The sequence below is a fragment of the Ailuropoda melanoleuca genome, chromosome X (assembly GCF_002007445.2).
Source record: "Ailuropoda melanoleuca isolate Jingjing chromosome X, ASM200744v2, whole genome shotgun sequence".
Lineage (NCBI taxonomy): Eukaryota > Metazoa > Chordata > Mammalia > Carnivora > Ursidae > Ailuropoda > Ailuropoda melanoleuca.
In genome coordinates, this window is record NC_048238.1 from 110851346 (window position 1) to 110875553 (window position 24208).

General features: G+C 55.6%; 1 protein-coding gene across 4 annotated transcripts in view; it reads left to right on the forward strand.

Annotated features, from left to right (window-relative positions):
- The window catches only part of ATP2B3 (ATPase plasma membrane Ca2+ transporting 3), a 45018-nt gene extending 22332 nt beyond the window's left edge, over positions 1-22686 (forward strand). Inside the window, exons 16-21 of one of the 4 annotated variants that reach the window (XM_034649277.1) lie at positions 428-641; positions 1400-1611; positions 2358-2465; positions 3836-4018; positions 9081-9194; positions 20209-22686. In XM_034649277.1, the coding sequence (XP_034505168.1) occupies positions 428-641; positions 1400-1611; positions 2358-2465; positions 3836-4018; positions 9081-9194; positions 20209-20529 (1152 nt within the window). In that variant the 3' untranslated portion in view covers positions 20530-22686. Of the gene's footprint in view, positions 1-427; positions 642-1399; positions 1612-2357; positions 2466-3835; positions 4019-9080; positions 9235-20208 lie in introns of all 4 variants that reach the window. The other 3 variants (XM_019809775.2, XM_034649276.1, XM_034649275.1) reach the window with 3 other exon arrangements.
- Positions 22687-24208: the final 1522 nt, after the last annotated feature.

A 24208-nucleotide genomic window follows, 5' to 3' on the forward strand; every position in this document is an offset into this window, starting at 1 on the left:
GGAAGTTTCATAGCAATGGAATCACACAGTATGTGGCCGTTTGTGCCTACCTTCTGTGAGGCTGATTTCTAACCCACTCAGAGGCAAGGAGGAGAAGGAAGGTGCAGGGCAGTCCCCGTGGGTGTGGGAGGTCAGGAGGGCACCATCGCAGTCGGGCAATACACGGGCTTGTGAACCTGCTGCTGACAATGGGGACCACACCTTCTAGATCACCGCTACCAGGTGAGAGAAGGGAGACTGGCGACATTTTAAGGGCAGGAATCTGAAAGTGCAACAATGGGAATGGGGATGTCACGGTTTTCTGGGAAAGGTCGGACTTGCTGCGTGTCATGCCAGCGACACTGCCCCCAAGCCGAGATTCTTCCCGGGAGCAGTGGGCCAGTGGGCTTCCCGGCCCCACGTGAGGGTGACTGCCTCCTCTCCACAGGACTCTCCTCTCAAAGCCGTGCAGATGTTGTGGGTGAACTTGATCATGGACACGTTTGCCTCTCTGGCCCTGGCGACGGAGCCGCCCACCGAGGCGCTGCTGCTGCGGAAACCGTACGGCCGGGACAAGCCCCTGATCTCACGCACCATGATGAAGAATATTCTGGGCCACGCGGCGTACCAGCTCACCATTATCTTCACACTGCTGTTCGTCGGTAGGTCCGCCCTGGGGCACACGGCACAGCTGCTGGCCTCGCAGGATCAGACCCTGTCTGGTGCTGGAAGGGACAGAGGAACACTTAGGAACCCAGGTTCCTGTGAGGACCCGTCCCCCGTCCCCTCCCTACCGTCCCTCTCTGTGGATGCCCCAGTGAGGGGTCCCAGGCCCCCGAGCAGCTGAGAAACCGTCCACTGCTCCACAGAGCAGACCGCACATCTCATCCTTCACCCAGACCCAGATCGCAGCCATCCATCCACGCACCCCACGACCATTTCTCCAGGGGGACAATGACCACTGGAAGCTGTGGAAAGAGGAGGGTCAGGAGAAAGAGAGGTGGAGGGAGGGGGAGGGAAGAGGAGGGTAGGAGAGAGAGCGGCCTTCTTGGGAACAGAAGCTTCTCGTGCCCTGCCTGAGGGCCTCCACCTGGCTGCCCAGGCTTGGGGACAGGGCCGAGGAGGGCCAGCCCGCAGCCTCTGATTCCTCCCCAGCCCACCCCCAGCTCAACCCGGCATGCACAGTTCGTCTTGGCGTCTTCGTTCCCGCCCTGGGGTTTCTGCCCCAGAGCCGTGGGCCAGGCCTTGGCTCCGAGCCCATGTTATGGGGTGAACTCATTACTTTCCCTCGGCCATCTCACCACAAGGTGGGGGCTGCGTGTGCCCCCAGCACAGACCCCCGCACACCCCTGGGGCGACACTGCCTGGGAGCCGTGTCCACTCAGGGCCCCACTCCCCTCACGTGTCCCTTGGCTTGCAGGGGAGCTCTTCTTCGACATTGACAGCGGGAGGAACGCACCCCTGCATTCTCCGCCCTCGGAGCACTACACCATCATCTTCAACACCTTCGTCATGATGCAGCTCTTCAATGAGATCAACGCCCGCAAGATCCATGGTGAGCGCAACGTCTTCCAGGGCATCTTCAGCAACCCCATCTTCTGCACCATCGTCCTGGGCACCTTTGCAATTCAGGTAGGAGTGACCCCACTCTTACAACAGATGGGGGAGCAGGGGACTATGCCCCGCCCCTGCTAGTGACCTACCTGCCTGCAATCCCTGTGACCCCGTGTCCTCTGTCCCCATCTTCCAAACATTGTGGCCCTGCCCCGGCTTCACCTGCTGGGTTCCAGAGAGCCTTAGTGGGCCTTCCTCAGAACGAGCATCCTCATAGTTCCCTCCAAGTCTGCCACTCCCATTTCCAGCACTTGATTCCTTGGTGGGAGGCCACCAGAACCCCAGAAGGTTCCTTTGGACATGGTTTCTATCCCCAGTGCTGACCGGTCAGGACTGTCTCTGGTTGTCTGGGCCCTGGCCCTGGGTAATTAAGCAGGGGCACTCACGGGGGTGGTTGGAGCATGGACTCTGGCTTGGTTGGTCTGTGTTGAAAAATCTCACCCCAGGGAAGGAGGTTCTTCCCTAGGAAGGGGCAACAAGGCAGCGAGAGGCTCAGGCAAGGCTAGTGGGGCATGTCACTGGGGTATCCAGCACACGTATGCAGGGCAGGTGTTAAGGTATCAAGTTTACGGAAGCTGGAAACGTGGTCGATCCGCTGAGCCACAGCCAGATGCCTGTCTGCCTGGGGGAACCAGCAGCCCCTGTGACTCTCTGCCCGGGGCGGCCTAGAGGGTGGTCCCTGAGGGTTGGAGGAGGGGCCTCAGCAGCTGTGCCTGGCCGGGGCCAGCCGCTGGACCTGCCTCCCTCCCACCGCACACCTGCAGATTGTCATCGTCCAGTTCGGCGGAAAGCCCTTCAGCTGCTCCCCCCTTTCCACGGAGCAGTGGCTCTGGTGCCTGTTCGTTGGCGTTGGGGAGCTGGTCTGGGGACAGGTGAGTGTCTGCCTTGTCACCTTTCCCAGCCCCACCCCTTATCCGTCTCCTCTACAACAGCACAGTGCTGGGCATGGTGTGGGGGGCTGGTGTGTTCGAGGTGGGCAGCACTGCGCAGCGAGGCTCAGGCTTGGACTGTGTCACCGTTCCGTGTCAGCAGAGAAAAGGCAAAGGGCCATGGCTGCAATGTCACAAAGCCCCAGCAAAATCACCCACCACTCCCCTTTTCATGATAGGAGCCAAAAATCATCCCCTAGAATGCGGTGGCTTGGAAAATCCCCATATATGTGAAACTAAAGAACGTCCTGCTGAATCTTCCAGGGGGCAGAGAAAGTGTCAAGGAAAATAAAGACATATTTTGAGATGATGGAAAGCGAAAGTTGGATACCTCGAGACCTTGGCAGTTACAGCCATGTGCAGAGGGAGGCTTGTGGCAGCCAAAGATTATGTCAGGAAGAAACAGCCCAAGTCATAGGTGCACGAGAGGCTTCTGAAAGCATTGCTCTGCAGTTCTAGAACATGGGTGTAGGAAGCCAAGTCCAGGATCCACTTTGCCCTGTGTCTCAGTCACCTCAGACACAGCAAAATACCACAGACTCGGGGAGGGGGGGCGGGCGCTTAAACAGCAGGTATTATTCTCTCACGCCTCTGGAAGCTGGAAGTCCAAGATCAAGCCTATGCAGGGCCAGGTCCAGGAGAGACCAGGCGTGAGTTTCCAGGTCCCCTGCCAGGGGAGGCATACGGCAGTGCCGTTTCTCCCACAGCCTTGTGTGACAGCCTGCACGGGGCCCTGCCACCAGGGAAGCTTCCCTGAGCGGTGGCGTCCGGGGACTTCAGTGCGGGGTTGGTCCCGTTGGCCTGGAGCTCCCGCGGGGCTGACCTCAGAGACTGAGTCTCTGCACCCCTGCCACGCACCCACCCCCCCGACATGAAGCTGAGAGCTGTGGCCCAGCTCGGTCCCAGGGAGACTGACACCCTCTCATCGGGCAGAATGCACCAGGGGCCTAGAGGTCCCCTCTCAGGAGCTGGGGGCCAAGGCCAGAACGCCCCTCGCTGGAAAACACTCCTTGCTCCCAATGGCCTCCACCCCCTGTTCCCCAGGGATGGCTCCTGGTCAGAGGAGAGAGGCTAGCAAAGATGGCCCAGGCATGCAGCCTCGGGGAAAAGAAAGGGACGTCCCATCCCTGGGTCTGCCGGCAGGGAAGAGGCATTGAGGAAACAATGGTACATAGACACCAGTCTGAGCCTGTGTCAGAGGGAGGTGGGAGGTTTGGGTCCCTTGCCGACCCCAGCAGAGCTCCCACCCTGAAAGGACCAGCCCTGCTCTGACAGCCACCTGTCTCTGGTGTCCCTCACGTCTGGGCCCCTAGGTCATCGCCACCATCCCCACCAGCCAGCTCAAGTGTCTGAAGGAAGCAGGGCATGGGCCCGGGAAGGATGAGATGACGGACGAGGAGCTGGCCGAGGGGGAGGAAGAGATTGACCACGCAGAGCGGGAGCTCCGCAGAGGCCAGATCCTCTGGTTCCGGGGCCTCAATCGGATTCAGACGCAGGTAAGCCGCTGTGCCACTTGGCTACTCTGACTGTCCCGCCTTGACAGGGTGGCAAGCAAGCGAGAGGCAGACAGTGGGTGAGATGAGCTCCCTAACAACAGGGAAACCCTTGGGTCTTGCTGCCACGGTGACAAGGGCCATCCCCGGGTGCTCCTGCTGGCCGCTGTGGTGCCATGATGGCCTGTCTCTGCCGTATCCCTCAGAGCCCAGCCCCGCCCCCCAAGCTAAAGGTGTGTGTTGTGTTGTGACCAGTAGTTGTCTCTTGGGGGAGCACAGACCACCCACTGTCTGGGTAGCTGCTAGGCCTTGCCTTATTTGCCCGAAACAGCCCGGTCACAGGGAGGTGACATTCTTGGGATGAGATAGATGCCCATTACAAATAGCCTTTGGAGAGCTCACTGTTCATGGGTTATATTGTGAATTCTCTGGAAGCCGACTCCGGCCACAGAGTTGGGCCTTTCTGTGCATCTCAATGGCCACATATCAGAACTGGCGGAGCCCAGGGCCTCCATGAAGTCAGATAGTCACAATGACCACTCAGCTGTGGGCACCTTCCAAGGCTTCACGAGACTGGCCTTCCAGAGCAAACCCTGTTCTTTCCCGCAACCGTTCCCAGCTAGCCTTCTTGCCGGAATGTTCTGTACTCGCTGTCTCTCCACATCCTTTCCTTACACTCACTTGTGATCCCACCACAGCCTGGCCTCTGCCCTCAACATCCCAAGACAGGTGTCACCAAGGCCTGTAAGGCTTACTCTTAGCTCCCGGACTCAGGCTGTCCGTCCATCCTTCTTCCCAGCACCCTTCCATAAGCGCAATCACCCCTGCTCTCTGTGGTGGCTTGCTGTCCCCTCCATCCTGCCGTCTGCTTCTCAGCCTCACTTGCCTGGCACCCCCACTTTTCTGCTGAGACCTTGGTCCCCTCTGCCGTGACCATCACATGCTGAAAATCCCACAGACCTGGGGGCACTGTATGGGGAAGGAAGGAAGAGCAAGCGAGAGCTGAGCCCCAGCCCTCGGCCTCTCTCAGCGGCAGCTGCCCTTCCTTCAGCATCTCCTGTGGCCTCTCCTTTGGTCCTGTGGACACTTCTTGGCCAATTCCCCACTGCCTGCTCTTTCCCTTGCAGCCTACAGATGGCGACCCAGTGCCCCTCACTTCCCATCTCTTCCTCTGCCCGACCGGAAACCCCAGAGTGCCACGCCTGAACCAAGATGCCCACAGTGGGCTTGGCCCAGACCACAGTCCCTGAGCCCACCTCCTTCCAGCCCCTCAGCTCCTGACCGATGGCTCTGTCACCTCCACTGAGCCAGCCAAAGCCCCAAACACTCTTCCTGTATCCCCACACAGCTGGTACAGTAGCATGGCCCATTGGCTCAGCTCTGCCCCCTCGATTGCATGTCCCCAGTCCAGCCACCCCTGCCCCCCATCCTCCCGGCCTAGCCACCAGTGTCTCTGCCTGGATCAAGTCTCCCCGCTGCCTCCCTAGCCCCCAGTGACACCTGTCATTCTCTGCCACTCCTGTGCTTCCCACAGCCCCACCTCTGGTCTTTCTCCATGTTCTGTCCAGGACCCCCAGCTCCCATGCCCCTGACCCAGCTCCGATTGCTTTTCCTCCTGGGAGTCCCACCGGTGGGAAGAACACTCCCATGTACTTAGCCCCGTCCTGAGACCACAGCTCTCCCCAGTATTGGCCCCCAGTCTGTCACACGGCACTACAGGCTCATCCCAAAGCGCCCTCAGCAGCCGGCGCCTCCCCTGCCCGGGGTCTGACGCTACAGCATACGCCGCTTGCCGGCTATCGCCATACGGTCCCCGGAAGTCTCACAGGGCTCAGGCTCTGGGCTCCCCACTTCTTTCCTCCCCAAGCCTCAGCTTCAACCACAAGGTCTCAGCCTCCCTCCTGCTGCCCCAGCCTTTGTTCAGCTAGCCCCGCCAACGACCCCGTCCACACCATGGCCCGTGTAGCCTCTCTTCCTGTCTTAAGGGTCAAGACCAGAGCCCTGACCGTGGCCTTCAAGACCCTGCCTCTTAGCGTCATCCTGCACACCCAGCGGCCCTATAACCCTGCTGCTTTTCCAGACATGCATTCGCTCTGTCACCATGCTGGCCACTATCCGGGGCCCCAGGACTCCCCAGCTCCCACTGTGGCCCTTGGGGCACCTCCATCTCCTCAGAGCCCACTCCCTCCCGCCCCCGTAGGCCCTGCACAGCTGTCGGGGCTCTCAGCCCAGGGCACTGGAATCAGAGAGGAGCAGAACACCCCAGGGAACTTTCCAAAGCTGCAGAGTCCTGGGCTGCTCCCAGGGCTTGGGATATTGTAGGGCTGGGTGAGGTGGCCCCCAGTAAGTCCATGTTTAAGGAGCTCCCCAGGGACGCAAGGGGCTTCTCCAGTGGAGAAGCAGGAGGCCAGGTTTCTGGCTCATTCCTTTTCACGTCCTGAGCACCTAGGCCAGCGTGGCCAGGGAAGAATGTCTTAGGTCTGAATGGAACACTGAACGCCCAGGGGAGGAGCAGAAATAACTATGCAGCCAGATGTCCAGGTCTCCCCTCACTGCCTCACACCCAGTTCAGCTGCAGAGCCCAGAGCCAGCCTGAGATGGCGGCGGCGGGGTGGGGGGTGGGGCGGCGGCAGAAGCGGCAGGACCTTGTTCCTCTAGTGAGCCCAAGGTGGTGGTCACTTTTCTAGCAGCTGAGACCACAGCCCTGCCCAATGTGAGGCATCTGGGGGCAGGTCGGTGGTGCCCAGCCAGCTGTATGTCCGTGTCTTCTGTGTGGCTGGGGGCTCTTGGGCCTGCCCTGCTGCCTGGCTAGTAGAGTGGGTCTCCTCAGTCAGAGTCTTGGAGTTCCAGGCCATTCTGATTATCACCACCCACATAAACACTGGCCGGTCAGGTCCCTACTCTGTACATGATGAAATGGGGCCCAGAGAGAAGGGGTCTTGCCCCAGGTCACCCAGTGAGAGTCTCCATCCCCTGATCCGCCAGCATATGCCTTGTCCTCTCCGTAGAGCCACGCTTCCCTCCACAGGACCGTCACATTGTCACATCCAATTCAGGCTCCTCACGAATACTGAACCAATTGGCTACTTCAGCTGATTTGAGAGCATCTGTTCTTTTTGATTCAAAATACCTGCTTGAAACACAGAAATAAAGTCCCCCCACCTTATATGTATACCCCCAAGCCAAGGGAAACACGCTTTAGGCAGCTGACCCTAGATTTCTTTTTGCAAAACACCACAGTTGCTCCCCAGGTTACGGAGGCCAGCACAGCTTTTTACGTTGCTCAGTGAAGGCATTTTGTAACCTGCTACCTGCTCTCACCATCATTCCATACTAACATCAATGCACCAAAGAGTTAGGGGGCATCAGTCCGGAATAAAAAAGAGTCCTTACAACTGAGAACATGGAGCTTTTCGAAGCAGTCATGACGCGGTCGGCTTCACATTCCATTATGAACCAATGAGAAGCTTCAGCAGCAACTGGGCTTTTGGGGGATGGGGGGCAATTTTGAGGTATTTTGACTGATACCATCATCCCATCAGGACACCATGAGGAGAGGTCAAATCAGAGGCAAGAAAAGCATCTTTTCCTTCCCTTGTTGCCTTTGCTGCTGTAAGAGTGCCCCCTCAAGACAGACATTAGAAACCTCTCGGCAATCTAGGGAGGAGAGGCCCCCCCATAGAGGAGGCGGCATACAGCATGGGTCATCTTCCTTCAGTGCGTTGGGGCACAGTAGACACTGTGCCAGCCCCCTGTGGCCGCTCAGTGTGCCTTACGCGCGGGTCTCAGTCCTGGCAGTGAGGTCCCCTTGCTGAAGAGCGGCTTGTATTGATGGAAGGGACCTCGGCAAAAGTCTTTTCCACCGCGCGTCTGGGAGTTGAAATGAGGCACGTCTTCATTTTGGTTGGGGTGAGGGGAGTCCGAGCATTCGAGCTGCCTTCTTCCAAGAAGTCTGGCCCCGTGTCAGACACCCTGCTCTGGGCCAGTGTGCATCAGGCTCCAGGATTGCATATCTGCTTGCTGCTCATGTCATCCAGTGAACCGTATGGCACTTTCCAGAAATCAGACCCACCTTCTCAAGCCAAAAGACTCCACTTCACCCCACCCCTGGAAGGCATTCCCAAAGAGGCAGCCAAAAGCGTGCCATGCTGGGCCGGCCTCCCCGGAATCCAGGGACTCCTAGCGAGTTCGCCACATGGTACTCATTTCCCATAGCCCCACTTCCCTTCTGACACCTGGGAAGTTTCAAGGGTGGGGGACAAAGCAAAAGCCATCTTTGCTCCCAGGACCCTCTGATCTCTCTGCTCTCCCTCCTGCCATGCCTGTGGCTCCGTAGAAAGGAGCCCGATAAGACAAAGCAGGTGCTTTTGCAAAATCTTCCCTCTCTCTTTTTAAGTCCATTCTTTCACTGAGGCTGCCCACAGGGGTGCCCCCTCAATCACTTGGACGAGCTGCAGAACGAGAGCAATGGCTACCCCTCCCCGCAAGGCAGGACAGGCCAGCGTAGTGAGAAGCAATAGATGTCTGTTGCTTAGAGCGATGTAAAGCAAGGACAGGCTGGGGAAGGGCCCCTGTACCCACACTCTCGACGAGCACAGCCGCAGGGAGTCTCGTCCTAATGGGAGCATGTCCGATCCCTCCAGTCTGTCGGGGCAGAGAAAAGGGTGGAGAACTACTGACGTAGGATAACGAATTATTGCCAGGCACAGGTATATGTTGACAAGTGGCTTGCAGTGAGCATATGGTGAATGCAAATGGCTCTTTCTACAATGGTTGCAGTGTGCCCCCGACGGTTCACCACCGCCCCAGCCCTCCTGGCCTTCTGAGTACTAATCATTCGCTCAGCAAACCCTCCCTCTCTTGGTGGTGACACAGAGGCCGCCCTCAGCCGTGACCACGGCCCCGTCAGAAGCACTGTCAGCTCCCGGGGAGCGGGGCGACCTAGATGAGGCTTTGCTGTCACAATATGTCCCCAGCGTGGCCCCTGTCCTCACCCAGCCCCACCCCTGTGCGGTAGCCGGGACAACAGTGCAAGCCAAACTTTATCTCATTTTCTCTCCCACAGATGGAGGTAGTGAGTACCTTCAAGAGAAGCGGTTCATTTCAGGGTGCTGTGCGCCGGCGGTCTTCGGTCCTCAGCCAGCTCCATGACGTAACCAATCTTTCTACCCCTACTCACGTAATTCTCTCTGCTGCCAATCCCACCAGTGCCGCTGGGAGTGAGTCTTGAGTCCCCTTTTCTCTCATAAATGGCATCTCTGGGGGAGAGAAAGCCTCCCCGACTCTTCCTTCTCTTTTTTCCAGTCTTGCACCCTCTGCTCACCGTGGCTTTTCCGTCCTTCCTTTACTGCCCTGTCCGGTCCTTCCCGCCCAGACGGTGTGTCTCTCCAAAGCCATATTCTCTTGCGAAATGTACTGAATCCATGGCACTGCTGGACCTTCTGTTCTTTTCTTCGTTTGGTTTTTTGGTTTTCATTTAGTGCTCCTTCTGTCATTGGTTTTCTTTCCTTGAACTTGTCTGCATTTGCCGATGGTTCTTCATGAACTTGGGCCGCTCCTGGTGGTGTCTGGTGTCAGGGAGGGCCTTGGTCGGTATTCTGTGGGGCAGCCAAAGGGAGGCATGCAGGCTCAGGGCTGCCTTCCAGGCCTGGAAGGGGAGGCAAGTGCCTTTCTGGCATTATTTGCAGCAGAATAATCCAACCCACCTACTTGGAACTAAAGTGGCAGTAGACCAGATGTGGGCTTCGGGAGGCCACGGTCACAAGTTCCCAGGTGGGCTCGGTGGTGGCCAGCTGCTTCTGCTCAGGGGCTACCTACCCCATAGGCCTTGGCCCTGAGCCCACGGTGTTAGAGGTGTCTGAGATGTTCCTCAAACTGGAGTCCTCCTTACACCCCGAGCCTGAACTCTGCCACATTTCCACTTGTTCCCAAAGCACCTTTGCTCTTTTCTGAACAGGCCTCAGGATTGGAAGGTCTTAGCCTGATCCAGTCCACATTCTCTCTCCTCCTTCCTCTGAGAAGCTGGGAAAAATAGATTCCCTTCTGTATGTTCTAATGAGAACTTCCCACTACGTTGGTCACGTTCTAAAGAGAACCTAAGGGCTGTCCTAAAAGAGATAGAAACTTCCATGATGCTCACATCTTTTTACAAAGACAAAAGGAAAGTTACTAGACCCCTGAACCCACCACCCCATGGTTTCCCTCACGAGCGAGAATGCAGGGAACGGTGTGGGCCCTGCTCCCTCCCAGGGCCTCCTGCTTCTTGTAACAAACTGGAGATTTCAAAGACCAAACAGTAAACCTTCAAGTATGAGCCCAGAGCCCCTGCTGGGATGGTTCGATGCTACCTCTTTCCTTTCCTTCCAGTGAGACCCGGCAGCTCTCACCTCCGTGAACACATCACTTCCCCACAGATGGGAGCCATTAACTATGCCTTTTTCCCTCACCAGACTCTGGGATTTTCTTTTTGCTTGATTTCTTCTCTTTCCCTTTTTTCTTTTGTCTTGTCTTCCCCCGCCCCCCCTTTTTTTCGTCTTCCTCTTTTTCTTTCTTTTTCTTTTTTTAGGAACTGGTGAGAGGTCCCCATGGGGGGCATCCCTTCTCTTGCTTACACTGTCGTTTCAGGCCACTCTGCCCTTTAAGGAAGGGATGTGGGCCGCACCAGTCCCCGCCGGACCACCTTGTCCCCTTCAGAAACAACGCGTACATGCGTGTGCGTGCACACACACACACACACACACACACCTTCCCCAAACCACAGGCCGTACACACCTCCAGCTCCCTCGCACACTCACTGGGCCTCCCCACCTGGGCCACAGATATTGACCATCAACCATCACAGGTAGGCTGGAAAGCTCTGGCCCTGCCCCAGGGGAATCTTGCTACCCCCCCACCCAGAGCGCTCTGGGGAGGCTCAGCTACAGTCAGTTGAGAACAGAAATGGTACGCGACCTCCCAGGAGTGCCTCAGCTAGGGCCAGACTGACGCAGCACCTTCCTTCCTGGAAGCGAAAGGACAAGAGGGGGCGTGGGTCTGCCCAAGGGGCACATAATGACCTGCCCCTGTACCTCCCTCTCCCTTGACTTTTTCCACATGTTTCTTTGGCATCTCTCTCTGCACTTCCTGTCTGTCTGTCCGTCCATCTGTCTGTTAACTTGCGCAGGGGAGGCAGCTGACAGAGCCCCCACTCCTCATGCCTCTCAGGCCTTCTCCACTCCAGGGCTAGCCCAGGTCTCCTCTCGGGGAACCTGGCAAGGCCTGCTGTCTCTTGGCTCCTTCTGGATTCCTTGAACTTCCTCCCTGGCAGTAGCCTCTTTCTCTCCTCTCTTCCTAGCACCTTCCTTCCTTCTGCAGCCATCTGTCACCCCCACTTCCCACTTTTGGGAGCCCAGCAATGCCTGGTAAGAACAGTTTGAGAGACACCGCCCCTCTCACGGGCCACGAGCTACTCCAGGGGGATAGAACTAGTGCCTGATCAAAAAAAAAGGGCCACTGTCCCATCCACACCACATGGTGCTGGGTAAGGAACAGGTGACAGGGTCCCAGTGAGAGCTGAGCACCTTCTATCTGAGGAGGGTGCTGATGTGGTAGCAAGGGAGTCCCAAAGTCCCAACTCACAAGGGCCAGCCTCAAAGGCTCATCCCACCTGAGTGGCAGCACTCAGAAAGGACACCCCACACACACACTGTGGAGGAAGATGCCGGTTGGAGGACCAGGCAACACCAAGGGACATGCCTGCTTCTGGAAGCCACCAACCAAAACTACCTCCTGCCATTATCACTATGTGGCAGATTGGTTTGGAACTCTGAACTGGCCCCTCAGTCCAAGCTGTGAGGACCTAGAGAAATCATTAAGCCCAGCACCCTCATTGTACAAAGCAGGAGAAGGCCTGGCACAGGGGGCAGGGGGCTAGCCAATGGCCCTCACCCTCTCTTGGAACTTACCAGAAGGAAGGCAAGGTGCAGATCACAAGGTGCAAATCTAGCTTAGCCGAGAAGCAGGATGGTAGAGGGTACAGTGGTCACAGGCCACAAGGTTTTCCTAAGGAAAACCCTAGCTCTTATGAGAAGGTTCCTATCCTCTTTGCCCACTGTCCAGCCAGTCTGCCCCTTACGCAAGTGTCTCCAGCACACCAGGGTCTCTGGAGTGACGTCAGTTCCACCAAGAACGTCGGGCTTTCTGGGGAAGGCCCAGTGCAGGGTGTGTACAAGGAGCCTCAGGGCCAAAGGGATAGGTGACATCGCTCACCAACATAGGTCCCAGCACATAGCAACAATGCCAAGAAGTGGCCGGAGGACATCCTCAGAGCCAGAGGGAAAGGAGAGCCCCCTAGAGGGGTGACCAGGGACGGTTAGAGATGAAAGGTCCTTGGGGCTCAGCACACCCACACTCACACCCACACCCACCCACTCTTTCCAGCCAACCACTGACCCCCAGGCTTCCCACACCCACATGTCTTTGCTGCTTCTGGATTTGGGAGCCCCACAGAGCACCCACTCCTTTGGCCACACACGATGCCCTCGAAGCCCCAGGAGGGCTCACTCAGCCTTTCCATTCTTAGCTGGGGTGTCGCATCTGCCCTTCACAGCCACCACCTCCTGGCATGGGACCTCAGCCATGCCCGGAGGCCAGCCGCCCCGTGAGTGTCTTAAGAAAGCGCATTCATTAATCAACACTCTCTGTCTTATGGAAACAGGGAGTGCAGTCCTATCCCCCGCCCCCCATCGCACTCACCCGCTAGAGCTGCTAGACACTTGGCCTCACTCCCCTGGCTGGGCTCCAGGGTCCAAAGGTGTGGCCCTAGATGGGGTATTGTGTTCACTCAGGTTCCTTCCAAAGCAGCAAGCTGGCTGCCGGATGGCTGCCTGGGGGGGGTGGAGACACCCAAACACGCCCCAGCACCCCCTCCCCAGCCGCACTTCCAAAGCCTGCTCCCCATCAGCTTGCCCCATAGCTCCCCCATCTCATCAGGGAGCTGAGCGGCCCTCTTGCAGCAGCACTGCCCCCCCACTCGCATTCGCATTCGCACTGGAGCAGAGAGGGCTTCTGACCCAGCCAGGTGACAGGGGCAGTGGCGGGCAGTGAGTCTGGGCAGATGTGGCCAGAAGGGCTCCCTCAGGGCTGCTTAGTCCTGACTAACCGTGCCAGAAACACATCATAGCAGTGGCTCTATTTTAATTTCCTTTTGCAACACGAAGGTCTTCCATCCAACTTGGCAAAGCCGATGCCAGGTAAGCCCCAACGATTTCCTTGGACACACCCTCCCGGAGCCTGGGGAAACAAGCTCGCGGCACACCGGCAGGGCAGCAGCTCCCATAATTAAGCCGGCCCCGTGGAGGAAGGAGCCTTGCAAAGCGAAAGCAGTCTTGTTTGCTGGAGTTTGCGCCTTTCTCAGGAAGTTCCTTGATTTCAAGCCAAGTCTCTACGCTTGGGTTTCTGCGAACAGTGTGCTGGCATTTCTTCTCAGCTATTTGACAGCGTTGTTTCCACATTAGGAATAGTATCAGCCCTTCCTGCAACCATGGGCCCTACCACAGGGAAGGACCTTCCAGCAAGTTCCTAAAGTACATACTAGCTCGCAGCCTAAGGCAGACCCCAGCACCCCTGCTCCGAGCCCTCCCCAGTAGGCTCTTCCAGGCTGACTCCCAGGGCTGGGAGCCAGAGCCCAGGAAGTCCAAGACTTATTCGAGGCCCTGCAGCTGGACATGGCCAGGATGAAAAGCAAGGCCGACCACCTGAAAAGCCCAGGACTCACCCTGTGCCTGGGTCAGCCCTGTGCAACAGCTTGTTGGCATCAGCGGCATGAGTCCAGGCTCTCCCAGTCCTGGGCACAGATGCGTGCACACAGGATGGGAGGTAATCTTCACAAAACTCACTGGCTGTTAGCAGTTCTGACTTGCCGGCGTGCACGGAGCCCTGTCTTCAGTTGGTTTGGGGTTCAATCCCTCCCTCAGTGAAAGGGCCAGCTCTGGAGTTTGCATTTTCACGTTTCCTAATTCCATGATGAGGAAAGGGAAACTTCCTCTTCAGTTGTGGGCCTGTCACCCCACACCTCTTTGTGTCGCGTTCAAGCCTGATCCACCCTCATGCCTACAGGGATGGTTGGGGACCTGGGAACCCCAAAGTTCCTGGAAAGCAGTTCCCCTGGCTCTCCCCAACTGCTATGTTCAGAATTTGCTGTCAACCCAAAGCCTGAATGCCAGGAGAGCAGAGAAGTCCCTTCCCTCCCACAGAAGATTCTGGATTAGTGGCTGGTACAGAGACAGGCATGCCCATCAAGCATGAGGGGGCTTTGAGGGAGCAGCAGTGAGACAGAAGCAGAGGGCAGAAAGATGACGACCCTTCCCCATGCACAGCCTGCTTATCCCACAGTACAGAGGAGAAAAGGCCAGAAGGTTGTCAAGCACAGTTTCTGTTGTTACTGTTGTCATCATTGTTCAGGAGCCTTTGCTTTTCTTTTTCTCTTCTCTTCTTTTCATTCCCGTTTTGCATTTCTTTACTTGAGTGGGTGTTCCCTCCGTCTTCCCTTGCCTCCTTGTTTTTACATCCCCTCCCCACCCCCACACCCACCTGCATTGCGAACTTGAGTGATTGGAGGTCAAAACAAAAGTGGAGCGCACCCACTTTGAGCTGTGACCTTCAGCCCCTCTGCCCCTGCCCCAAGCATCCATCAGCTGCAGAGTGTGACATAAGCATCCCTTCTGTTGTGGCTCTATGTGGCTGGAGTGGCACTGTGGGTTCGAAGCCTCACCCACCCTGTCCCCACTGACAGAGCTCAGGGCTCCGGAGAAGGCAGGCCAGCGCTCACCTGTGGGGGCAGACAGCAGACAGCAAAGAACAGAGAAGTAAGCTCCTGTTAAGTGTAGATGGTCACAAGCCTCAGAAGAGAAAAAAGCAGAGCAAGAGAAATGTTGGGAGTGCGATTTTGGATAAAGGTTGTCTGGGATGGCCTCCCGAAGGATGGATGTGTGAGCCAAGTTCTGAATAAAGAGAAAAGGTTTGCATGGGACAATCTGGCAGAAGAGCAGTCTAGACAGGGGAAAGGGCAGGTGTAATGTTGCTGGGGGAGACTTGAGCTAGCTGGTTAGAGGTACTTCCGGCAGCTGCCCACTGAGCCCTTCCTGGGTGCAGGCACTGTGCTGGGTGCTGGGAGCTGGGGAGGTCAGGGAATCAGACAGACCACAGTCTTCAGGGGCCTATGGAAAGGAGACAAAACAATGGAGGGGGTTGGATTGAAGGTGAGCCATGCTGGAGAGAAAATGAAGAGGCACAGGGTTGCTGAGGGAGATGGGAGGGCTGAGGCTGCAAACAGAAAAGGTGAGGGGGAGTCATGAGGCTCACTGGGAAGGAGCCTTCCCAGCAGAGGGAACCGCTTGTGCAAAGGCCCCGAGGCAGGAGTGTGCCAGCATTCCGGAAGAGCCAGGAGGCTGAGGCTGGAGACAGTAAAGAAGGATGAGAAAGAAAATGGCCTGAGGAAGGCCCTGACTTTGGGGGAGATACAGCTATTGAAGGGTTTAGACCAGTGGAGGGTGTGACATGCTCTGGCTTTTGTTTGAAAGGATTGCTGGGGCTGCCCTGCAGAGAATAGACTGCAGAGGTAAAGGGCAGCAGCAGGGAGACCAGGGAAGAGGGGTAGGGTAGGGGTGAAGTTAAAGTGGCAAGCAGAGCCCTGAGTCTGGAGATAGAGGTGTGGGACTCGTTAGCAGACAGATGGTATTTAAGACCGTGGCAGATAAGAGCAGCTAGGAAATGTGTGGGTGTAGATGAGGAAGAGAAAGAGTCGAAAGATGAGCCCTGGGGCCCTTGGCTGTGAGGGGGTGGGGAGAGGACGGAGAACCTCGGGACCCATCTACAGCCAGGAAGCAGGGATGTGGCTTGGGGAGCATTGAGTGCCCAGCTGGGGAGGTCCCTGGGGAGCAGGGGGTCAGGAAAGAATGGCCATTGCCAGCAGCTAGAGGGGACTGTGGCCCCAAGAGAGAGTCTATTTTAAGACAAGACAAATGAGTAGCCAGGCAAGGGAGGGGGGCAACATCCTTGAGTGGGTGCAGGGACCAGGGTGGGGCGTCCAGGCAGTGTGGCAGCAAACAGGGCTACCTCTCAGACACCAGGAAATGGGAGGCACAGCAGGCCTCACTTGGGGTGAGAGAGGAAGCTATGGGAGAGCCCTCTGGCCCCAGGCCAACCTGATCCTCCTCGGCCTTCCCAGACACCTTGGCTACAACCCTTTATTGGAAAGTGCTTTTCATGTCTTTCTTTTACTTTAAGCTACCCAACAGTAAAACGGACTTTTGGTGGGGGGTCAGTTCGGTGAGTTCCCACACTGCACAGAGTGGACCCAGGGCAGTTCCATCACCTGCTTGAATGTTTGGAGTCCCCAACAGCTAGGTTGGGGAGGGCCAGGCCTGATTCAACAGTCAGAGAGGAGGGAGGCTGCAAGGGATCCCAGTGATGTCAGCCACAGAGATAGGAGCCAGGGGGGGGATCAAAAGACCAGGCTGTCAGGGGCTCTGCCCTTGGGGGTTGTGAGTCCCAGGGGCCTCCGGGGTCCTGGCAGATATGGCAGCAACAGAGGGCTCTGCTGTGAAGGGGTTGGGAAACTAGGGGCCCTGGGACATGCTGATGCAGGGCACTGGGGTCAGGGACCTAGGTGCCTCTGTGGTTTGGCCAGAGCCCTGCACTAGGACTGGAAAACCAGGGCTGACCCTCAGCCTCCTTCAGTTTGATAGACCCGTCAGCTACCCAAGGGGAGGTGAAAGAGCAGCAGTGCATGCTGGGATGGGGTGCATGCTGGCTGTAGACGTAGGTGGAGGTGATACAAAGGGTATATATATGGTATCCCTGGAGTCTGGGCTTTTGGTGGCAGTGACAGCCTTGAGGGTGGCGAGGTCCCTTGGGGAGGCAAAGATGGAGAGATGACCCGAAGGACTCCACCCTGAGCCTCTGGGATGGTCCCAGTTTGGGAGAGTGGCTGGAGGAGGCAGTAGGACAAAGCGTTGGGGGAAGGGCACTGTTTCGGCTCGGCCCTGGTCGCTCTTTTGCTGGGACCCACTGAACTCTGCTGCGGGGATGTTCTGAAGCCGCCATGCGTGAGCTCGGCTAGGGCAGGCCTCTCTTCTTGAGACGTCTGCCGGTTCTCACCAAACCCGTGTCCCAGGAAGTCACTGTGCTCTTCAGTGTCAGGTGTCCTGAAAACAGCCCATTATAACACCAATACCAAGCAATTTGTTAACAGCCAAGGTTTGAATGCAGGGACGTGGGACCTGTAAGAGACTTGGGATGACACAAGCATAGCTTAGAGCCCACAACCGCATGTCTGCGTGAGCAGCCCTGGCCCTCCCTGTTGGTGATTGAGCCACTGCTCTGTGCCACACTTTGTCTACAGGCAGCAAACAAGGCTAGCGACGAGAGAGTCATGAAAGTGAGTCTGATCATACTTGGGAGGAGCACCCTAAAGGAACATTCCAGAGCTGCAGAAGCTGGAGAGGGAAGGGCTGGCTGCCCTTTCTGGGCCAAGACTTTGGAGTTCAGACAGGCACAGGGAGACCTGAAAATGGGTTTCAGCCGGGCCTGATCATGTGACCCAGGTCCAAATGAGGAGACCAGCTCAGCTAGAGGAGACGGTGTAGCCAGGGGCATTGGATCATTGCGGCCAAACTTCGCACAAAGGTGCCCAGGGTCAAGGGCAGCAGAATGCAGCTTACTCTCCTTTCTGTGACTTGAGGGGTGTAGCCGACAGCTGGAGCAGATACCCCACCACCACCACACAGCCGCAACAAATGTCCCAGTAGCTCCCCCACAATTCTGGCACTAGAAAAGCCCCCCAAAATGAGGCCACATCTGCAACGACTACAAAAAGTGAATTCTATTTCTTTTCATTAAAAATGTCAAATGATTCTCACTTCAGTTTCTGGGTTACCCCTTTCTCTGAAGCCAGTCTGGGGGAGTTAAGGAACTGAGTGCAAATAATTGGCCCCCCGTAATCCAGAAGATGTGACTGCACCAAATTCGGAGAAAATCCTGGCCAGATTTAAGATTTGGAGTCAGGAAATTCCCGTTTTATGGAGCCTTTGAACGGCTGTGATTTAGGACCACGTGCTTGGCCACGCACTGGCAGTCTCGCCGGCCAGACACCGGAGGGTCGGTAGTGCGATTCACGGTCTAACTAGGGGGCAGCAAACTTCTCCTATAAAGGACCTCCGAGTAATTATTTTTAGCTTTGCGGGTCAGGTCTCTGTCACAACTACCCAACTCTGCCCTGGGATCTTGAAGACAGCCATAGACAATGCAGAAATGAATGGGCGTGGCTGAGTAGCAATAAAACTTAATTTATAAAACCAAGCTAAGGGCCAGTGTTAGCCCCTGGGCCACAGTTTGCCAACACGCAGTCTAAACCAAGAAAACCAAGTCCTAGAACCTTTGACCTGGAAATGAGTATAGAACTGATGCTATGTCCACCCACTCACATAGGGCAGAGCTGGCTTCCCCATCTCAGCACAAGGCCAGCTGGCTCATGCAGGGCCCAGCAGAGGTCTTCCCATTGACTCAAACTTCTAGAACCAAGAGAGGACCCAGGTAGAGGGGGACCAGGGAGAGAACAGAGCAAGGCAGCAGCTCTGCAGCTCATAGACCTGCTGACATTTGAGCATTCATGTAAGTGAAGGTGGCATCGAAGAAACCGAGAGGCTAGTTCTGGGAGCAAGATCCTGCAGGAGGTGTGGGAGGCAGAGGGTGCTGAGCTTGGCTGGGGCGAAGAGCAACCATAGCTGGGGATCAGGGCACTGTGGGAAGCTCTTCGCTGTGGAGAGTTATGCTGATCTGAGGTCTGCCAATGCCCGTGGAGCAGCCAGGGAACAAGCCTGAATAGAGGGAGGATATGGCAGACTCCAGGAACCAAAAGAAGAAGGAGGAGGAGAACGCAGGGTGAGAAAGGCTGGAGGGGCAAGGAGCACCAGATTGCAAAATGCCTGTGATGGCAGGGGACACAAAGGCAAAAGGGTCTGCGAAGGGAAATGACAACCAATCTAGAGGCACCCAGGCGCAGGCCAGGGGCCCTGTAGGAGGCATGAGGAACCATCGAGTTGGATCAGGCCATCCAAGCAGGACAGGCTTAGTGGGTACAAATCAAAAGTGGGACCATTTTCAGAGTTGGATGCCTCCAGATGGGACAGTGGCAAGCTCTCAGGCCTGGAGCTCTGAGGAGAGGCCTGGGCCACAACCCCCGATTATAGCCAGATGAGCCCCACGGTGATGGTCAGGGCCAGGAGGTGGACCCAGGCATATGAACAGAGAGGAAGAGGACCAGTGCCAGGTCAGGGCTCTGGGGCACCAAGGGACAGAGGAAGGAGAATACAGGGCCAGAGCAGTGGTGATGTCAGGGAAGCCAGGAGGAGTTTCCAGAAAGAGGGACAGTCAGCTGTGTTGGGTGCCCCTGAGAAATCAAATGAGATGGAGGCACAAAAGTAGCCAGTGGACTTAGCAGCAGAAAGACTGATGGCCCTATGGGTCTGGGCATGGCGGGTGCTGGTTACAGTCACAAGAGCTGGCGGGACAGAGAAGTGGTCTATAGGGAGGCCAGGGAGGGAGACCCACTTGAGAAAGGCCGGCAAAGTGCCCATAGGCTGAGGACTTTCTGTTATCAGAAAGTTTTGCAGACTCTCTGGAAGGAGGAAGTGGGGAGTCCACTCTCTAGCATTCTCCCTTTTTTGTATCATCTTTGTGTTCTACTAAATTGGAATTCAGATTTGGCAGAGGGCCGAGGGGCCACCTAAGCCTGTCCTCCCCTTCCCAGTGCTGGCACAGGGGAGGTGACAGCCAAGGGTCCCTTGCATTTATCACTCTTGAGCTCCAAAATATCTGCCCAGGTCGGCCTAGAGAAAGCCACTGCCACTTGTCCTGCCTATGGATCAGTTGATGAGACATGGACCCAAACCTGAAAATCCTTACCATAACCAGGCAGAGCTGCCCCAATTGTTCCATTCCAATGGATGCGCATTTGTCATGCAGTAACCTTGTGCTGTTGATGTGGGTGGAACTTGCCAGCACCAGCCAGCCATTGACTATCTCCTTCCTTCCTTCTTTCCTTCCTTCCTGGCTTCCTTCCTTTCCTTCTTCCTCCCTTCCTTCCTTTCTCCTTCCCTCCCTCCCTCCCTCCCTGCTCCCACCTCGGGCCCCTATCCTTCCACCTCCCACTCCAGATCCGGGTGGTGAAAGCATTCCGTAGCTCGCTCTATGAAGGCCTGGAGAAACCAGAATCCAAGACCTCCATCCATAACTTCATGGCAACGCCCGAGTTTCTGATCAATGACTACACCCACAACATCCCACTCATCGATGACACGGACGTGGACGAGAATGAGGAGCGCCTGCGGGCCCCCCCGCCCCCGTCCCCCAACCAGAACAACAACGCCATAGACAGCGGCATCTACCTGACCACGCACGGCACCAAGTCAGCTACCTCGTCAGTGTTTTCTTCCAGACCTGGGAGCCCGCTCCACAGCGTGGAGACGTCCCTCTAAGGGAAGTGCTCTCAGCACGCGCGCACCGCACACACGCGCACTCGGCTGGGAAGGCGCAGGCCTGCAAGGAGCGCATGGCCCAGGCGGCTGAAGGTGGTGCTGTGTTTCCCTTTTTTCTATCGAAGCGTTTTTTTAATGAACACTACAATTCCACCAGATGTTCGCTGTTTGGGCTGTGCGGTGGGGCGGGGGGCTGGTTGCAGCTTATGGGGCGTTTCACTGCACCCACCGGAGAGCAATCGGACCCATAGGTTCATTCAGAAAGAAAAATGATGAACATTGCTCTGCAGGGCCAGGAAGGATGCCCTGCCCGCACAGCCCACCGCTGGGAGCCGCCTGCAAATGTACCTGCACCACCAAGCGCCCCTCCCCCAGGACACATGAGCGGTCTGTATGTGTGTGCGTGTGTGCATAGAGATGTGTGTGCGTATAGACATATACGTACATATATGACCAGATGCATATTTAAAGTATAAGGAGCTATTTATCAGCATGATATTACCATTCCTCTTATCAGGTGTTTTCATTTTGAAATTTCATTATTTATTGTGGCAGGTTTTTTTCGGGGAATGAGACTGTAAGAACATCTTTTTGGTTGCTTGCCCCCCCCCACCGCTGCCCCCCATGTCCCGCCCAGCCTCCGTTCTCCATCCCGATCCTCCTTCCCGCACAGTTCCTGGGAATGTTGCTGTAGAGATTCCTGAGAAGGCTGGGGAGAGAGATACGAGGCCGGAGCGGTTAGAATTGGAACTTTTGCACTTTGAGACCCCTGCCTATAGAGGAGAAAAAAAAAAAACGTTTTCAATGGAATTTTTTATTTAAAAGGAAAATACCAAAGTATTGATGAGAATGATCCCCTCCAGTAGGTAGAAAGGGGAGTTTTGCTCTCAAGTTTCCTTCAGTTTCAACTCCAGCTCCTGAATTCGGGCTGGTGGGCTTTCTTTGTCCGCGCTCCAACCTCAACAGCATGTCAGTTCTCAGTCGCCACCTGCCAAAGCACTCTTCCAACCCGGGTCTTCTCATTCAAGGACAACTATGACCCACAAAGTCATGGATTCGTGTCTGTAGCCACCTACGGTGACATGGGGGAAGCAGATGCAGGAGCAAAGCCGCCGGGAGCAACGGCACCTCACCACTATCACTCCAGTCACACCCGTGGCTCTGTCTCACGAGCCCGGAAGGCTGAGGAGGTCAGCTTTGCCGTGCCGGCTGAGCACCCTGTCTGCAGGTGGGAGAGCTGGGCCTGGGCTCCCCAGACGGCTCCCTCAGGGACCTCTCCTTGCAGCATGGGCACCCCTTGTGCCAAGCCTCAGTTTCCCCTGAATGCTCACTAAGCAGGGAGGGAAATGCAGAAAAAGCAGAGGTTCCTTTACCTTCTGGTTCATCTGTCCCGTGTTTGCAGAGAAGCAGGTGCGGCCCGACTGTAGCTTGCACATGCGCCTATCGCTTGGGCCTGAGGCTGAGCCGCTGAGGGACAGCTGGGAGCCGAGGGACATGGATCAGAATAGAAATGCGGCAAGGCTGGCTCACCCGTCATGTCCCCTATGCCACACCCACCTGCAGGGGGCTCGTCTCACCTCCACCTGCATCTGTGAGCACCTGGGTCGACATCCAAAGCATGCTCAGTTCCTACCGTTAACATGAATGCCGTGTCACCCCTGAGCAGGAGGAGTCAAATCTTGGGCAAAGGAATTCCAGTTAGAAAAGAAAATCCCACTTAAAATGCCAGCTACAGATAACTTAAAGCCATCCCTTTATTCCAAAGGGCACATTGAGAATGTTACCCATTTGTAAATTGTTCCCTAATGTCCTTGTTTAAACAACAAAAAGGGCAACTCAATTTGTTGAGGGTCTGTGTGTTCTTAAACTAGAAATAAAATTGGAAATCTTTCAACTGAAGAAGATAAGCCGCATATGCTCTGACACCCTGGTAGAACAAATGGTCAATATAGATGAAACAAAAACCCTCACTGCTGCTGTACAAAGTTGCCTACTCTGTGTGTCCATTGTTTTGTCCCTAGGTTGCCTTTCCTCGGGGTGTGGGGTTCAGGAAAGGGGCGCCGTGACCTCAGATTGTCGCTCTGGTTTCTGTACAGTCTTCAGGCCGAGGGACCTGTCTTGTGAGGAAGCCCCCTCTATAAAGCATATTACATGGAATGGCTTGGTCAACTGTGTTCAGTTATTAAATATGTTTTACATTTTTATCTGCCTGTTATAAAGACGAACAAAAATTATCTTAATGAGGAAGACCAGATGCATAATAATTAAAAGTCTGTAGTTGAATTTCCTAATTTAAAGAATAGACCAAAATTTCTGTGTATTAAAAAAAAAAATGAAAGGCTCCTACAGGCCCAGTCTGGGTAACATGTGTGATTTATTAGTCGGTGAATTCTCATTTGGAAGGAAAAGGTGGCATCTTCATCCACTTCGCCAAGCTCAGATGAGCCCCGGGAATGGCAGTGCTGCCCCCTGGGTGTGCAGCCCCTTGTCCAATCCTTATGGAAGGGAGAAAGGGCTCGCCTGCCCTGTGGGGTCAGAGGCACTGCAGCAGAGGTTTGCATGGTGGTCCTCTGCCTGGACCTAGAGGGTGTTACCTGAAGGTCCAGACAGGCATCCTCGAAGGAAGGGGAGGGGAGGGGCCACCAACCCAAATGCACATGTGCAGACTCCCTTTTTTTTTTATTGTGGCAAAATATATACAACATAAAAGTCATCACTCTCCTGACCATTTTTAAGCAAACAGTCCAACGGCATTAAGCGCTTTCACAGTGCTATGCAGTCATCCCCACCATCCGTCCCCAGAACCTTTCTATCTTCGCAAATTGAAATCTGTTCACTTTAGACACGAATTCCTCATCGCGCGCCCCACAGCCCCTGGTGCCCACCGTCCTCTCTGTCTCTCTGAGTTTGATTGCTCTAGGAAGCCCGAAGTGCAATCATACAATAACTGTCTGTAAGTGGCATCGTGTCCTCAAGCTTCATGCATGTTGTAGCCTGTGTCAGAATTTCCTGCCTTTCTAAAGCTGAATGACTTTCCATTGTGTGGTTAGACCCTATTTTCTTTATCCACTCATCCGTCAGTGGACACTTGGGTTGCTTCTACCTTTTGGCCACTGTGAATCATGCTGCTGTGAACACGGGCGTGCAAATATGTTTGTGCCCCTGCTTTCATTCCTCCTGGGTCTACATCCAGAAGTGGGATTGCTGGGTCATTTGGTAATGCTCGGTTTAATTGTTTGAGGAGCTGTCAAACTGCTTTCCAAAGTGGCTGCACCATTTTAAATTCCCCCCCGCCAGCAGTGCACAAGGGTTGTAATCACAGACTTCCTCTTCAAGCCAAAGCCAGGGAAAGAATACCCATTATTTCACTCATTCACTTGCTCACCGGGTCATTCCCGTATCCGTTCCTTTGCACACTGGGCATCTCTGAGCACCTGCGTGGGGGGCATTTGTGCTCTGTGACCCAGTCCCTCTGCTCTGCCAGCAGAGCCATAAAGGCAGCTCTGGTCCAAAACTTGCAAATGACTACCACGGTGACAGAGCCAAGACTACCCGCATCTCCTTTCCCTGTGTTTCTATTTCTCCACTCCACACACCACCCTTTCAAACTTGGCGGCGCCCCCGGATGCCTTTTCCAGGGAAGCTGCCAAGAAAGGAGAAAAATGGCTTCTAAGTTCCC